At 50.3% G+C, this 15,471-nt stretch overlaps 1 protein-coding gene across 1 annotated transcript; it reads left to right on the forward strand.

The window, feature by feature from the left end:
• Positions 1–4,150: 4,150 nt before the first annotated feature.
• LGALSL (galectin like) lies at positions 4,151–11,710 on the forward strand. Its single transcript, XM_062209530.1, has 5 exons — positions 4,151–4,260; positions 5,074–5,145; positions 5,277–5,365; positions 5,990–6,167; positions 8,689–11,710. Exons 1-5 carry the CDS (start codon positions 4,225–4,227, stop codon positions 8,830–8,832), a joined length of 519 nt encoding a protein of 172 aa, XP_062065514.1. The 5' UTR covers positions 4,151–4,224; the 3' UTR covers positions 8,833–11,710.
• The last annotated feature ends 3,761 nt before the right edge of the window (positions 11,711–15,471 follow it).

Here is a 15,471-nt window from a genome sequence, read left to right on the forward strand (position 1 = left end):
CCGCACCCGTACAAGGAAGACGCGGCAAGGCACCGACAGAAGCCCTCAATAACGCCGCCAGCGGGCGCTCTGTTTCCCGCGGGCTCGGGGAGCGGGGTGCTCCTGCGCGGGCTGCAGACACTAATGGGCCCAGGGTGCCATCCCTCGCCCCGCCCCACCCTGCCCCCGGAATGACATCGCGCCTCTCTTCGAAGCCAAGAGCTGCTTTTGAGAATGCGCTCCTTATAATCGATATTCTCAATATTCGGCCGCAGGTTGTCTGAAAATCAATCCTTCCTATGCTCACGAATTAAAACACAAACAGGAGGCTGGTTCCGGCGTCCTCATAAATAAGCCAGAAACAAGGAAATCTTGGGAAGGAGCATGGACGGCCAAGTCTTATGACCATCCCTTCATTACTTGGGTAGAACACAAATTTGTACGTGTACGTGTCTACAACAATGAATCGGTAGCCGTGACCTAAAATAATGAAAAGCTATGATCACATTCTGAAATACAGAAAAGTGGCTTGACAAATGTTTGCCCTGCTACCTCAGTAGACAGAAGAATGCTGATTTGTGTGTTTTGCTGCCTTCCGGGGGCCCTGATCATGAGCAGAGACTGAATGTCTGCCAGGCCTGCACCACAGTACAGAGTCTCCTTTCTCAAAGTGGGCTCTGACCACCCTCCTGTGGGGGCCTGGGCTATGCAGGCAGTCAGATATTTGAACTGAGTCAGTTTGTTTATTATCAATTAACTTTATATACATATGATTATAATAAGAATTCCAACAAATAGTATGAAAAAACTGTTCCTCAACAGTGGAGACAAGGGCTGTTCAAAGTCATCTCAAAGTGTCAATTTCATTTCCATCTTTTGCTGCTTTTCCCAGACCATTAGCAAGGCGCTGGGTTGGAAGTGGAGCAGCCAGGATGCAAACTGGTGCACTTGGGGGAATGCCAGTGTTGCAGGTGGCAGCTTTATCCGCTACCCCACAACGCCAGCACCTATGGGTTTTTCAAAGCTAATCATCTGTTTGCCTTCTCCCTTCCTTAACCTTTTTAGTGGTTTCTAGCCATGACACAGTTCATCCTAAATATACATTGCTGCATTTCCTAAATGGGTTACAATCTTGGTTAATATTTTTTAGACACAAATGCTTATAATGAAAGCATAAAGCAAAAGTTCACCTGGCCTTCACTGTACAATTGAAAAATATTTTAAGCTCTACAACTCATTAATTTGCTAATGGCCTTTCCATGTAAGAGGCAGTTTGACACTGCCCACCATGTAGTTACAATAAAAATTTCATTTAGGTTTCCTCTCTGCTCTCCATATTCAGAAGTAGCCATTCACAGATTGGGGTGAAGCCAAGTGTTTTTGAAATAAAAGCCAATTTTCCAAGCTAAAGTACGCTGGGCAGGTTCAGTGCCTTCTTATTCTCTACACACATCTTTAGCCATCCAAATATTTTTAAGCTCCACTTACAAAACAAATCAAAGGGTTATTCTGTACCCTCCAAAATCACTTAGCACAAGACACAGCCCAACAGTATTTTCATCCAGCGGCACCTACTGTCGAATCCATCTAAATTCGGATGGCATTTACACAGCTTTTCAGGAGCTAGAACTTTCTAAGAGCTGAGAGGAAGTGATGAATGTGCCCAGTTTCTGCATTTTACAAGTGGGGCACCTGAGGCTCGGGGCACTGTGACGTCCCCAGCTGCACAGTGACCGTGGCTGGGACTCACCAGGTGCCATGGCTTCTCACGTCTTTACCCCTCTCAGCTGCTGTCGCATCTCGCTCATACTGGGCAAGAGTCTCCCAGGTCCTGTCTTTCCTTTCCCCCACCACAAAGCTCCCTTTCCCCAAAGGCTGTTCCTTGTGGCAGCCAGGGGGACACATTACAAGGAAGGCAAACTTTGTCACCCCTTTGCTGTGAAACTTCCAGTGTCCTCCCCTCCCCCAGAGGGACAGTCAACCCTGACCACAGTCCACAAGGCCCATTCATTTCCAGTTACTCAGTTCTGCAGCCCACACCTTCCTCACCGCTCTGCCTGGTGGACTTGGCCCTTGCAACACACTCTGCCCAGCGAGTTCTCCCGCCAGAGGTCCAGTGGCTCCTGCCTCCCTTCCAGGTCACCCCCTCTCAAATGCCCCTTTTCCAGAGGTGGCTTCTCTGCGCTCCCTCCCAACATAAATCTCCCCACCCTCCTTCTTAACTCTCTCTCCCTCACCTGCTTCATTCTTTGTTCCTAACACATTGATCACTGGATAGGTACCTGTAGATTGCCTGCCCTTCTCCCACATGCCCGGTGCCTGACAAATGGCAGGCTCTCTGCACTTTGGTAGGGTAAGTGCTTGTTAGGTGCCAGACACTGTTGGAAGGCAGCTACAGGAATTAATTTACTCAGTCTTCTCCATGACCCAAGACAGGCATCGTCGCCATCACCATCATCACCACCATCATCTCCAGCTCTCAGATGAAGAAACTAAAGCCCGGAGAAGTTTGTTAACTTTTCCAAGATCCCCCAGCTAGTCAATAGCACAGCCAGGATTCTAACCCAGGGCACCAGCTATTTAACCACCACGATGCATTGTGTCACTCTTGGCTTAGCTAATGACAAAGAACTACTGTAATGTGTTTCCCTCATACTGGACTCTGATACCGAGGTATACCAAAACATGCTTCCCAAATATCAAATGTCCTATAAACTGCCTTGCATTTTTCAATAATCCAGAAGGTGTGAGTTTGAGCTAAGACTGGTCAACAGGAGCAAAAACGTGAGCTGCCACCCGGCTGGCCTTAGCCTCTCAGAGAATCACCTGCTCCAAGCCATGACTGCAACGTGCAGCCGTGTGCTGGTCATTCTCCCTGCGCAACTGGGATTACCGCGGTTAGCTCTGGTCCCTACGGGAACACTAAGACACACAGGCACAAAGCAGGTCTGGGCCACACAGCCAGCGCCAGCAGCTGGATGGCAGCCTCGCGGGTCCCTGCGGGATCACAGGTCACACAGGCTCCCTGCTAATTAGTGTAGACGCCCTGGTGATTCACACGGTGGAATGCCGAAGCCAAGGATGCTGCCTAATAGAGGGGCCGTTGATACGGCTTTATCTGTGAGGTTCCATAATCACCCTAGTGGGGAAATGCCATGCGCCATACAGGAGCGTGTGCCCGGGAATAAAGGAGAAGTGCCCCGCCCCCGGAGTTACTCTCCAACCGACAATAGGAGATGTGCAGGAAGAAACGCACTGCCCCAGACTGGGCCAGTGACTTGCATAGACACAAACAAAAGCAGGGCCCAGTGGAGGCTCTCTGAGGACAGTCACCTCGTCCAATTTCACGTGCTAAGGATTAGCCAGGCGGCTGCCCCCACACCTGCCGGTCCTTCCACAAGGAATACAGAGGCCTGTTCTGTGTCCAGCCTCCTGGGATAGGAAAGTCCCTACCTGGAGTCCCCTCTGCCTCTTTCTTTTATTTCTGCAAGCATCGTTCCCTGTCATCCTCTTTCCAGCCCAGAGCCCAGGAGGGCGCCTTTCCTCCCACTTTGTCCGCATGCTCTGATGGAAATCACATCGAGTCTCCCGCGCCCACCTGCCCCCACCCGGGACGCGGCTGGAGAAGGCGGGACGGCGACGGTCAGGAGGCCGGAAGGGAGGGGCGGGGCTGTCCCCGGCACCTGTCACCTGGCAGTCCCCCCCAGCCCCACCCGCCCTGCAGCACGCCCCGACTCGGACTGGCCCGGCCTCCAGCCACCGACCAATGGCCGAAGGGCAGGGCAAGCTGAGCAAGCCGCGGCAGCGCAGCCGGGTCCCCGCCCTGTTCCCGGTTCCCGAGCCGGGCGCCGGCGGCCTTTAAATGCCGCCTAGGGCCGGCGCGACTCGGCCCCTGCCACCTTTCTTCCTCGGGCCACGGCAGCACGGCCGCAGCGGCGCCAGCCGGGACTCGGCAGCCGCGGCCGCGCTCCGGGCAGCAGCCGCCACCTTCGACCTCCCGGCCCGCGCCGCCGCCCCTCCCCTCCCCTCCCCTCCCCCTCCTCCCCAGGCCCTGCCTGCCCGGTCGGCGCCGGGCCCCCGGGCGTGCGCGCGCGCGCGCACCCGCGTGTGTGTGCGCGCCCGCGCCGCCTCGGACCCGCGCCTCCGCTCGGCGCACGGCCGCCCCGGAATCCCCGCCCGCGCGCCGCGTCCCGCGTCCCCCTCGCTCGGTCGCCTGCCGCGCGCCCGGCCGCGCCGTGCTAGAACATGGCGGGATCGGTGGCTGACAGTGATGCCGTGGTGGTGAGTGTGGCGGGGCGCACTCGAGGGGCCCCTTCCCGCCGCCCGCTCCCGCGCCAGCCGCGGCTGGGGCGGGGAGAAGCAGCAGGCCCGGCCCGGCGCCCCGCGCTTGGGAAGGCGACCGGTACCTCGGTACCTGCGAGCCGGGGCCGGGGCCGGGGCCGTGCGCGACCGGTGGGGGGCGGGGGGCGGGGACGGCTCCCCGGCCGGGGGCGCCGCGCGGGGGAACGGTGAGGCGCGGGGAAGGTGCTGAGCGGGCCCCTCCGTGCGGGCAGCCCCGCGCCAGGTGTGTGCGCGGGGCTGGTGTGAGTGCGCGCGGGGGCGTGTGTCCGGGGCGCGCGCCCCGCACCAGCCCCGACGTCCCGGGGATTCCCCCTTGGAAGCGGGCCGGCGCTGGGGGCTCCCGACAGAAGTTGAGCGCTGCCGCTGCACTTGGGCCAGGTCCCCTTCGCAGGCCCGGGCTACGGCGGTTTCTGGGGCGTTTGCGGTTGGAGTCGGGCATGCCCACCTCCAGAGGGGGCCCTGGCCTCCCCCTCGCCCGCGGTGGGCCTCGACCTGGATTTGGATCCGGATCTGAAGGGTCTGCGGCTCGGCAGAGGCTTAGCCACCGGGAGGGGGGGGGGCACGGGTTTTGTTCTGGGGGCTTAGGCGGTTACTTAATGGACGTAGGAAGAGGCATCGCCCGTAGACACTGCCTGTGCGTCTGGGCAGGGCTGCGGGGCTCGGCGGGCTTTGTAGAGGTGCTGGCCTCGCTCTCCCGCCCCCAGCCCAAGGAAAGGGCCGGTGGAGAGCCAATCTGTGTGCTTCTATTTTTAGAAACTAGATGATGGGCACTTCAACAACTCCCTGGGCTCTCCGGTTCAAGCCGACGTGTACTTCCCACGACTGGTAAATGATTGCCCTCTTCCTGTGATCTCTTCCCAAGTGTGTTTCCTAACGGGTCCGGTCCTCGGGACCTGAGGGCCTGACTCTTCCCCGACCGGCTGCAAACTTCCTGTCTCACCTCTTTTGCTTTGCAGATAGTTCCATTTTGTGGACACATTAAAGGGGGCATGAGACCGGGCAAGAAGGTGCTAGTGATGGGCATTGTGGACCTCAACCCAGAGAGGTAAGGGCGAGGCCTGGCCCTGGCAGAAGCCAGGCCTGCGGGCTCGGTGCTGGGCCAGTGCTCGGCCCCTGCCTCTCCTCGTGGACAGTGTTGCCGGTTGGGATGCCAAGAAAGTACCATGTTCCCATGAAAAGAATGTGTATGAACCCCAGCCCTCTGTGCTGTAGACTGCTATTTATATCAGAGACGATAAATATAGGTCCCCGTTTCTCTCTGACCTTTAGGGAGGCCAGAGGATTTTTTTCTTTTTTCTTCTTCTTCTTTTTTTTTTTTTTTTTTTTGTTTTTATGGTTTTGAAACATGGTGCATGGAAAGCAAGAACTACCAATATAAATAAGAACCAAAGCTGTACACGATGCTATTTCCCCTGGTCAGTTTCTGAGATGGATTGGGACCCAGATGTGTGGTGGCCTGTGGTATTTGAAGTCTCTAATTGTGGTCGTTTTCAACTCCACCAAAGTGTTCAGCAGAGTCTGCTGTAGTGAGCAGAGTTCCCCCTGGGGTGAGTGCCAGGGCTGGTGAAAGCAGAGAAAGCCGGAGGGGGGGGAGGAGGAGAAAGAGGAGGAGGAGGAGGAGGAGGACAGGGTCACTGTGAGACGTCTTAGAGCCAGCTCTGCTTTTCAGCTTCGCCATCAGCCTGACCTGCGGGGACTCAGAAGACCCTCCTGCCGATGTGGCCATTGAACTCAAGGCTGTGTTCACGGACCGGCAGCTGCTCCGAAACTCTTGCATATCAGGGGAGAGGGGAGAAGAACAGTCGGCGATCCCTTACTTTCCATTCATCCCGGACCAGCCGTTCAGGGTGAGTCCGAGTGCTTCAGGCCCAGCGGCTGGCACGGGGATGCTGTGCTGTGCTACTTAGCTGGTGCGTGCCAAGAGCAGCCAGGATTTCTGCATGTCCAGGAACTTTGCCGGGTAATGAAAGCAGATAGAAAAGTGAAAAGAGGCGTTTGCTGATAGAAATTGATAATTGCCCTGGTAACTCTGGGCTTTATTTAGCCAAGACATTTAGTAAATAGACCCATGTTTGCATGTCCTAATTGTTAGGAATAAATACTTGTCTGTGTAGTACCCAGTGTAAAAGTAGCCATATAGTAGGTACCAGCTCCCAAATATCTGATTGATTAATATGGTTTTTTAATTTGAACTGGAGATTGGAATTTGTTGTTGTTGTTGTTATCATTATTGCTTTGAGAGAGGAGAGAGACAGAGCTCCCATCCACTGGTTCATTCCCCAAATGCCCACGATGGCCAGGAGCTGGGAACTTGGAATGCAATCTTAGTGTCCCCACCGGGTGCCAGGAAACAGCCACAGTCATCGTCACTGCCTCTGAGGGTCTGCATGGGAGGAGAAATGGTTGGGAGCTAGAGCCAGGAATCGAACCCAGGCCCTCTGATGTGGGATGCGGGCCTCTTAACTGCCAGGCTAAACACCTGCTCCTGAGTAATGAATAAGCATTCAGGCTTTTCCTCCTATGCTCTCAGCCTTTAAGTAGCTCTACTCCTTACTAATTATTACTTTTACAAGGGTTCAGTGATTATCGTTTCATTTTCTCTTGTTCCCTTTGCTAATGAGTTCATGTCCACGTCCTTGTTTCCCACTCTGGGTTAATTAAGCCTCAGTCTATTTCATGGTCCAGGCTCTGTGGCTGAGGAATCCTTTCCTGTGGGCCTGGATAAATATAGACTGGCTCCCCACTGTCCAGTAGGCAGGAAGTGCACCCTCAGCTCCCGGTCCAGCCAGGCAGCATTAGCAGTGCCTCCCGCTGTGAAGGGCAGTGCTGCAGGTCAGCACTGGGGCGCTGAAAAGGGCCCCCTGGCACGGCAGACCTGGTCATGGAGTTGTCCAGGTCGCGCCTTGCTCGCCTGCGTCCCAGTCCCGACAACTCAGCGGGAAGCTCCTCGTGGCCTGTGAGCCTGATCAAGCAGAGCTACCCTTAACCTGTTGCTCTCATCTGGAAATCTTCAAGAGCCCTGTGCAGAAGTCATCGTTGGTCCTCCGTTCTCATAGTCTGGGGGGAAATGACAGTGCAGGCTCGGACGTCAGTGATGGAGCTGAGGTTCTCGCCCTTCTGATTGTAGCCTGGGGGAGGCACCCTTGACCCGTTCTCCACCCCCCAGGCCCTCTCCCTTCTCCAGAATGAGGTTGGCCCCTCGGCTGTGCTTGGCTAGGACAGTTTCTTTTTAGTTTTTTTAAAGATTTATTTATTGACAGAGATCCATCCACTGGTTCATTCCCTAGGTGGTTGCAATGGCCAGTGCTCGGACAGGCTGAAACCAGGAGCCAGGGATGCCATTTGGGTCTCCCATATGGAAGGCAGGGGCCCATACTCATCTGCCATCTTCCGTGTATTTTCCCAGGCCATTAGCAGGGAGCTGGATTGGAAGTGGAGGAGCCAGGACTCAACCATCACCCAGATGGGGTGCCGGTGTCACACACTAGGCCACAATGCCAGCCCGAGGACAGTTTGTTTCTGAATGATGAATTTTTTTTAGTGTAGAGCTTATGAGTGATTTGCCAGAGCTTCTGGCTGCCAGGAGGAAAATAGTGCTCTCCAACAACAAATGTGAAGTGGAATAGGCCCTTCTTAGTGATGTAATTTTAGTAATATATGAATTAAATGTGACTCACATCACATATGGAGTCTCTGCATGGTGAATACCAGTGCTTTTAATAAATGCATCATAGCGCAGAACCAGTCATTAAACTCTATGGTGAATTAGTTAAGGAAAAGGAGAGAAAAATGCTTGTACCATATAGAATCAGTATTTCTGTTTGGCTTAACAAAGCTTGGTAATTACACATTCTTGGTCCAGTGGTAATTACTGTGTAACCTTCTCTCTGCCTTAGAGTTTACCATTCTTGAGTGTCTAGACTATTATTAACGTGCGACTCATGGGTACCAGTTATGCTTCTCTGAAGGTGGGATAGAATTGTTCAGCATATGAGTTAAGTGCCATATAAACAAATCCAGCTACCTCCTATCGCATCTCCCTAGAGTATGGGGAGAAGGGAGATGTGTTAAAGCGTAAGTGTTTTTAAATCTTTAAAGGATGCAGGATAGTGTGAGATAGTGGTTCTCAAAGTGTGTTCCCTCAACATCAGTGTGACCTGGAGCTTTGGGGGAAATATCAACTCTTAGTGCTGACCTTGCACCTGCTGAACTGGAAGTTGTGCAAGTGGAGCCCAGTGAAGTGTTTCCTGCCCGGCTCTGTCATGGTTCCAGTGCACCTGCGGTGTTGGAGAACCGCTGATGCTGTTGTGCTTTCCCCAGCTGGGTTCACTGAATTGTGAATTAAGATGAGTGTTCTGCTTCTTGCAGGTGGAAATTCTCTGCGAGCACCCACGTTTCAGGGTGTTTGTGGATGGACACCAACTTTTTGATTTTTACCACCGCATTCAGACATTGTCTGCCATCGACACCATAAAGATAAACGGGGACCTCCAGATCACCAAGCTTGGCTGATGCTGGAGCGCCCAGAGTCTCACCACAGCTCTCTGCCTGTTGCCCTGGGGAAGGGTCCCAGCAAGATCTGGAGACTACAAACAGAAACAAAAGGCGGGCAGCACCGGCTCTTCTTTCTGTGCAGTTTAAGCCCAAAATGACTACTTCAGCTGGGGTCTCTCCTTTGGAAGCAAACTGTTGGGAAAAAGACCCCAAGCCTTTCGTCCCAGAACAAAGAAACACGTTTATGCTGGATTTGATCAGATGGAAGCCACATTGGATTTGGGATGATTTGGGATTTGGCAGCAAATTATTCATCTTTTCAAAGAGAAGTGATGTTTAGAAACAAAAGTGCTAAAGACATTAAAAAAACAACAACGGTACACCGAAATCAATGCATTTCTGCACTGAAGTGGAATTGTGTAGCACAACCGACATTTAGTCAGGGTACTTATATAGAATGTAGGTTGTTCAAAGTTTTTTTTTTTTTTGGTGGTTTTTTTTTTTTTTTTTTTTTTTGCACAGCATATGTTTATTCAGATTTTGAAGCTTTCTTGTAGTTATTTATTTATACCCAGTGTATGTATTAGAGAAATATCTCCAGAGCAGCAACTTTTGAACTTTTGAATGTACTGATATCTTAGGTTTAAGGGAGGGAAACTACGTATAGCAATCATAAGCAGGTGAATTTCTACCTTAAAGAATTGATCATTTTTCTCCCTACTGCTAAACTTAGGATCTCTTGATACAAATTGCTCTAAGTGCTTTTGGGAGAACTTTGCAACATTTTGATAAAACTACTTTTCAAGTTATTATCGACAATGAAAAATTCTATTTACATTGCTCTTTCTCCTTACTTGTGCATTAGCACAGTATTGGCTTCCTTAGGACTAATTAACTACTACTCCCTAGATTTACATAATAGCTCATTAAGTTGTTATGAAATTAATTGAAAATACATAAGAGGTGATAGCATATATGACTTTTAAAAATGACTATTATAGATACACTTTTAAAATTGTGATAGGAAAATGATTGTGGAATTCAGTGTAAAGCAGAAGCAAATGGACCCAAATAACGTAACTTGGAAGTAATTTGTATCAACTTAGGCTGTTGACTCATTGTGTGACGTTTCTTAGGTGACCCTCCCCAGTATCCCTGAGCAATGCCTTTGGATCCGAAACTGCTTCCTGCCGAGTTGGATGAGATGGGATCCAGATCAGGAAAGGATCTAGTTGGTGTTATCTGAAAGATTAACTCCCAGGACTGCATTGTGGATGTTTCCAGTGAAGCTGTAACCTGTTCAGACAGCAGTGTCTGGCAGGCGGTTGCAGGACTGTGAATGTCACTGCCAAGCCTGGGCTGAGTGGAGCCCTGAGCGCTGGACTTCACAAGTGACATCGGCCCTGGAGAGAAGGACCCTTGGCATTGCTTTGGCCAGGTAGTGGGGGAGAAGAGGGGTGCAGGGTGGGGGTGTATTTATATATAATTTAGTTTTGTTTGTACAGCATACTGCGTCTTGTTATGACACGTCCTCGTCCTGCTTTGCCCTTTGAGTTTTCTTTAAGTTCTCTTTACACAACACGCAGAGGCACCGAAGTGGCCATGGCATTTTCATGTGTCAAGAATGTACAGTGTTTCAGAACCAAAGTCTGAGATAAACAGAGCAAACTAAAATGGTGCATTTTGTAAAGCTATGCAGCTTTGAAGCTGTGTAGCGCAGTTCCCTAGCGTTAAGTAAAAAGATACTCTCTCCGCCCAGACTGGCTGCACGTGGACCCTCTGATTCGGCCCTCAGAGCTGTGTGTGATTCCAGGAGCTGTGAGGCCTGTTGGGAGCCACTAGATGTTGGGAGTGTTGCTGGGGAGACTCAGGGCACCCTGAGATGTGTCTGTAGGGCTTCTGAGTCACTTTATGTGGGAGACGCCCTTGGGAGGACCCCTTCGAGGTCCCACTCACTGCATAATACAGCAGCAACTGGGGGAGGAGGCAGCGGACTGACTGGAATGGACACTGTTCTCTGCCTATATGCTAAGCGGTCAGCAGCCACGCCCTCAGGCGGCTCAGTGGGAGATACAGTGCTAACCCTTCCTGTGTGTCGGTGAGGGCCGTGGGAACCTCTTGCATAAGCCTATTGGGCTTAACCACAGTGCTGTGATGGTTTGATTCAGGTATGGCTCGATTAGTAGGGGGCTGATCCAGCTGTGCCAAGGGTTAGCTGTGAACTGGAACCTCTCCTTAGCCTGCGATGTGAGGTCTAAGGTGGGAATTTCGGAATACAGAAAGTGCACTTTAAAGCCTCACAGGGGAATCCTTGGGTATGGAAGGAGTTATTTCTGATTAGAGCCCTAGTTTTTGCAATAAGCAGAACCAAGGAATGCAGGAAACAATCAGGCTTTGGGGAAATAAGAAGCAGGCCTTCGACAATCTGTTTGTGCAGCAGCATTGTGAATGTGTTTACCTACTTAACACGAGTGACTTCTACTTTTTCTAGGCTATCCTGGAATTGTCGTAAAATTAGTATTTTTTTAAATTTTGGAAATCCCCCTTTTCAAATCTTGCCATCCTCAGTTGAAAACCTCCTAAGACATCTCTCTTAGAATTGGTGATTTGTTAAAATGGCCGATCCTTTTCACTTGTATTCAAAGGAAAATATTATCCAAAAAGAGGGAGGGAGGAGCCCCATAGTCTTGAGAGAAACGGCCTTGGCATTGTAGAAGTGATGTCCCTGGGATGACATATTTTCAAAGAAACACTTTCTTATTTACTGCATGGTGTAAAAGGTTGCTAAATGTGTTGTTACATTATGTCACTGCTGAAAGTTATTTGCACTATAATAAAGGAATTTTCTACGAAGTGATTCCCAGTCTGTGTCAGTTTGGCACAGGTGTAATGTGCCGAGTACCGCCCACATGGAATAGCAGTGGCCTCTCACTTCACACTCAATCCAAAGGCCTGTTCACAGGTTTCCCACATTGATAAAGGAAGGAGAGTGTCTCGGGGGCCCTCTGAGACTTTTAAGCTTTCATTGTAGATGCTGTGGGTTCTTTTCCAATATGATTTCCATATGGTAAATTCATCTTTTTCGCTGTACAGTTATGAGGGTTTTTTAAACATTTCGTTGAAATACAGAATGTGTACCAAGAACTGCATCTAAGTGTATGGATAAATGAGGTTTTTTTTTGTCCTCTGAGCACACTCATAACCAATAGCGAAATTAAGAACAAAATATTGACTGGTACCCCAAGAGTCCTCACTATTCCCCCCATGTTTTTTTTTTTTAACATGGGAAAGAATAGTATATTGACATTTATGTAGTATGTAGAACCAGTGAAGCAATATTTATAACTGTATACCAAATGTATACATAGTATACATTTAGTTATGTTATACATTATAGTTATACATTATGTTATACATATAGTATAACATTTGGTATACTATCCACATAGTTTTTATACCTCTCTATGAATAACCACAAATAAGAGAAAACATGCTATTTGTCTTTTTGGGTCTGGCTTGTTTCATTTAGTAATGATCTCCAGTTGCATCCATCTTGTTGCACATGTCAGGATTTCATTCTTTTTTATGGCTGAGCGATATTCCGTCATGCACACACACAGCATTTACTTTATCCAGTCTTCAGTTGATGGACACCTCAACTATTGTGAGTTGAGCTGCTGTAAGCATGGGTGTGCAGGGATCTCTTTCATATGTGGTTGGGTTCTTTTTAAATACAACTTGCTTATGGTAAATTCAGCTTTTTAACTGTCAGGTTACATGTTTTAAGATGTCCTGATTCATGGAACTACCATCTCAGGATACAGAACCATTCCATCACCCCAAGAGGTTCTCTTGTGTGACCCCTTTAGAGTTAACCTTATTCCCACTCCTAACCCTGATCAGGCACTAAGCTGTTTGCCCTCCCTGAAAGTCGTAAAAACAGAACCATAGAGCACATGATCTTCTTTCAGTTTGTGTAGTGCATTTGTGACTCCTCCATGCTGTGTGTATCTGTGGCTTTTCCCTTCTGTTGCTGAGTAGTATGCATTATATAGATGTGCCAGTTTATCCATTCACCTGTTAAATGATGCAGGGAGTTCTCAATAAATCATTAAAAATAGTCTTAGCATGGTGGATATACAAAAGCAAGATTGCATTTCCGGTTCTCTTCTCTTTCCTGTGGTTCCAAGGATTAGGGAGGGAATTTGATGCCTTGGCTATTTTAGCCTACAAATAAAACCATAGTTTGTAGAAGGTTGCCCAGGTTCAGTTATCAGTAGATGACAGATTTAACCGCATGCTGGGTCTAGGGTCCTTTTTAGTTAGTCTCTCTCATTCCCCCCCCCCCTTTTTTTTTAAGCATGTACAGCCATGTTTAGTGTGGCCCATTTCTTTTATTTCTTTTCTTTTTTTTTTTTTTTAAGATTTTATTTATTTAGTTGAAAGGCAGAAAGAGAGAGAGAGATCTTCCATCCACTGCTTTACTCCCCAAATGGCCACAATGGTCAGAGCTGGGCCCATCTGAAGCCAGGAGCCAGAAGTTTTTTCCAGATTTCCCACATGGGTGCAGAGTTCCAGGCACTTGGGGCCATCTTCCCCTGCCTTCCCAGGCACACTAAGAAGGTAGCTGGACCAGAAGTGGAGCAGCTGGGACTTGAACCGATGCCCGTATGGATGCCAGCACTGCAGGGGGAGGCTTTACCACTAAGCCACAGTGCCAGCCCTGATCCCTTTTGTTTTTAAAGGATATGGAGCTGTGATGCTGTTTTGCTGCTTGCTCTGTAGCAGCTTTGCAGTTAAGTAAAGGCCTGGTTAGGTGGGGAAAATTTTCTGAGGCTGTTGGGAAGAGATAAGAGAGCTTTGCCTGCCCCCAGCCTCGCTAGGAAGTCCCTCTGGGGTGTGACATTGTGCTTATGCTATGACAGCATTTTCAATTAGACAGTCTGGAAGAGATGCCTAATTGGAGCCTCTGCGTGCCACAAACCCTTAGGGCCTTCATTCATTCAACAGGTATTTATTGAGCTGTGTCAGTTGCTGTTCTGGGCACTTGGATCCATCGTTGGGTAAAAAGGTCACTCTGCCTGGTGGTTTCATTGTGCTTAAGAGTCCCCCAGAGGTGACCGCTCGAGAGGCAGACGTCCAGCCTCAGCCCTGGGTGATCCTGTTTGGTAGATCTGCAGTTTGTATTGCTGTGAGAAACAGGCTGGCTGGCGGAGGTGTGCCTGAAACCCGGATTAAGCAACGCTGTGTTTGGGAACTCCTGAATCACACTGTCTGGTTTTGTAGGCCGTGGGACTGATCTGGGCATATCATCCTGTGATAACTGCTTCACAACACAGGGGCATCCTATTGGCCGGCACCCTGTAGCCATCGTCATGACGTCACAGCCGCGTGTCACTGCTCTTGTTTCACTTCTTCCGCCTCAAAAATAAAACACTCAGGAAAGCAAGTTTGCCTTTCAGCAGAGTCTTGGGAAAACCTCCTTCTTGGGGTTGGCTCAGGACCTCCATAGCTCCCCCATTCCAAGCACTGAGGGCTCCCAGGAGGTCGGAGGCCCTGGGCCAGCAGTCCTGTCTTCCTTCTGAACGAGCATTTCAATGAGCTACTCATCAGAGAGTCGCCCAGTTGACCTGGAAGGCAAATACACATGGCGGCTTACCATCTGTACAGAGAAGCAGCAGGCGAGCGGCCGTGGCCCAGGTGAGCTTTCGCGCCACACTGGAAATGAACTTGAAGTCTTCCTTTCACAAGAAAATGCTGCAGAATGTGCACATGGCGCTACATGGTTGTTTCCTAATCCCCAGGTTCATTTCACAACAGTGATTCCCTTAAAAAACAAGTCGCCCGCATAAGGCAACGAACTGCCTTGCCAAGCATACATTGCATAATGAATTAGAAAGGTGCCTCTGAGATGTGGGACCAATACCTACTCTCCAGGGCAGGGCAAGAAGTCGCCACCTCTCTTGCTTTGATGCACCCTATGGTCTCGCCAGGGAAGATGGTGAAGGGGTGAGTAAGCAGGGGGGGCAGCACAGACGGCCCCTAAATAATAGACCCTGGGAAGCAGCAGGCCAGGCACAGCCCCGGGGAAAATGTGGGGCTTGGGTGGCCTTCCAAGCTGTCCTGAGTCAGAACAGTCACACTGCTCATTACCCCAGCCCCTCCTTGCCGGCAGTTTTCTGTCATTGCTTCTAAAAAGACAGGTGCAGATAAAGTGTACCGCAGCAGCTGGCTTGGGACCAGCAGGGAGCGAAGTGGCAGGTCTGTGAGTTGTAGGGTTGGGAATGGGGAGCCCATGCCTCAGGTGCCCAAGTGGGAGCTGAAGCCTCCAGCTTAGGGTGGGCGTTTGTCACAGTGGTTAAGACGCCATTTGGGACCTGCACGTGCCGTACCAGAGTGCTTGGGTTTAAGTACCGGCTTCACTTCCGATTCCAGCTTCCTGTTGATGCAAACCCAGGGTGCGTAGCAGGTGATGGCTGCAGGACTTGGGTACCTGCCGCCCACATGGGAGACCCAGACTGAGTTACAAGGTGCTGGTTTTGGTCTGGCCCATCCCTGGTTGTTGTAGGGATTTGGGGAGTGAACCAGTGGATGGAAGATCTCTTTCCATCTCTCTCTGCCTTTCAAAATAAATAGAAATAGGATATTTACAAAAAT

The sequence above is a fragment of the Lepus europaeus genome, chromosome 13, assembly GCF_033115175.1.
Source record: "Lepus europaeus isolate LE1 chromosome 13, mLepTim1.pri, whole genome shotgun sequence".
NCBI lineage: Eukaryota > Metazoa > Chordata > Mammalia > Lagomorpha > Leporidae > Lepus > Lepus europaeus.

What these genes read in the sequence shown, in the direction of transcription:
- LGALSL (XM_062209530.1), top strand. Translation starts at nt 4,225, where the DNA reads ATGGCGGGATCGGTGGCTGACAGTGATGCCGTGGTG. An exon ending in ACGTGTACTTCCCACGACTG is followed by an intron (nt 5,146 to 5,276) that starts GTAAATGATTGC and finishes TTTGCTTTGCAG; the next exon opens with ATAGTTCCATTTTGTGGACA. An exon ending in TCCCGGACCAGCCGTTCAGG is followed by an intron (nt 6,168 to 8,688) that starts GTGAGTCCGAGT and finishes TGCTTCTTGCAG; the next exon opens with GTGGAAATTCTCTGCGAGCA.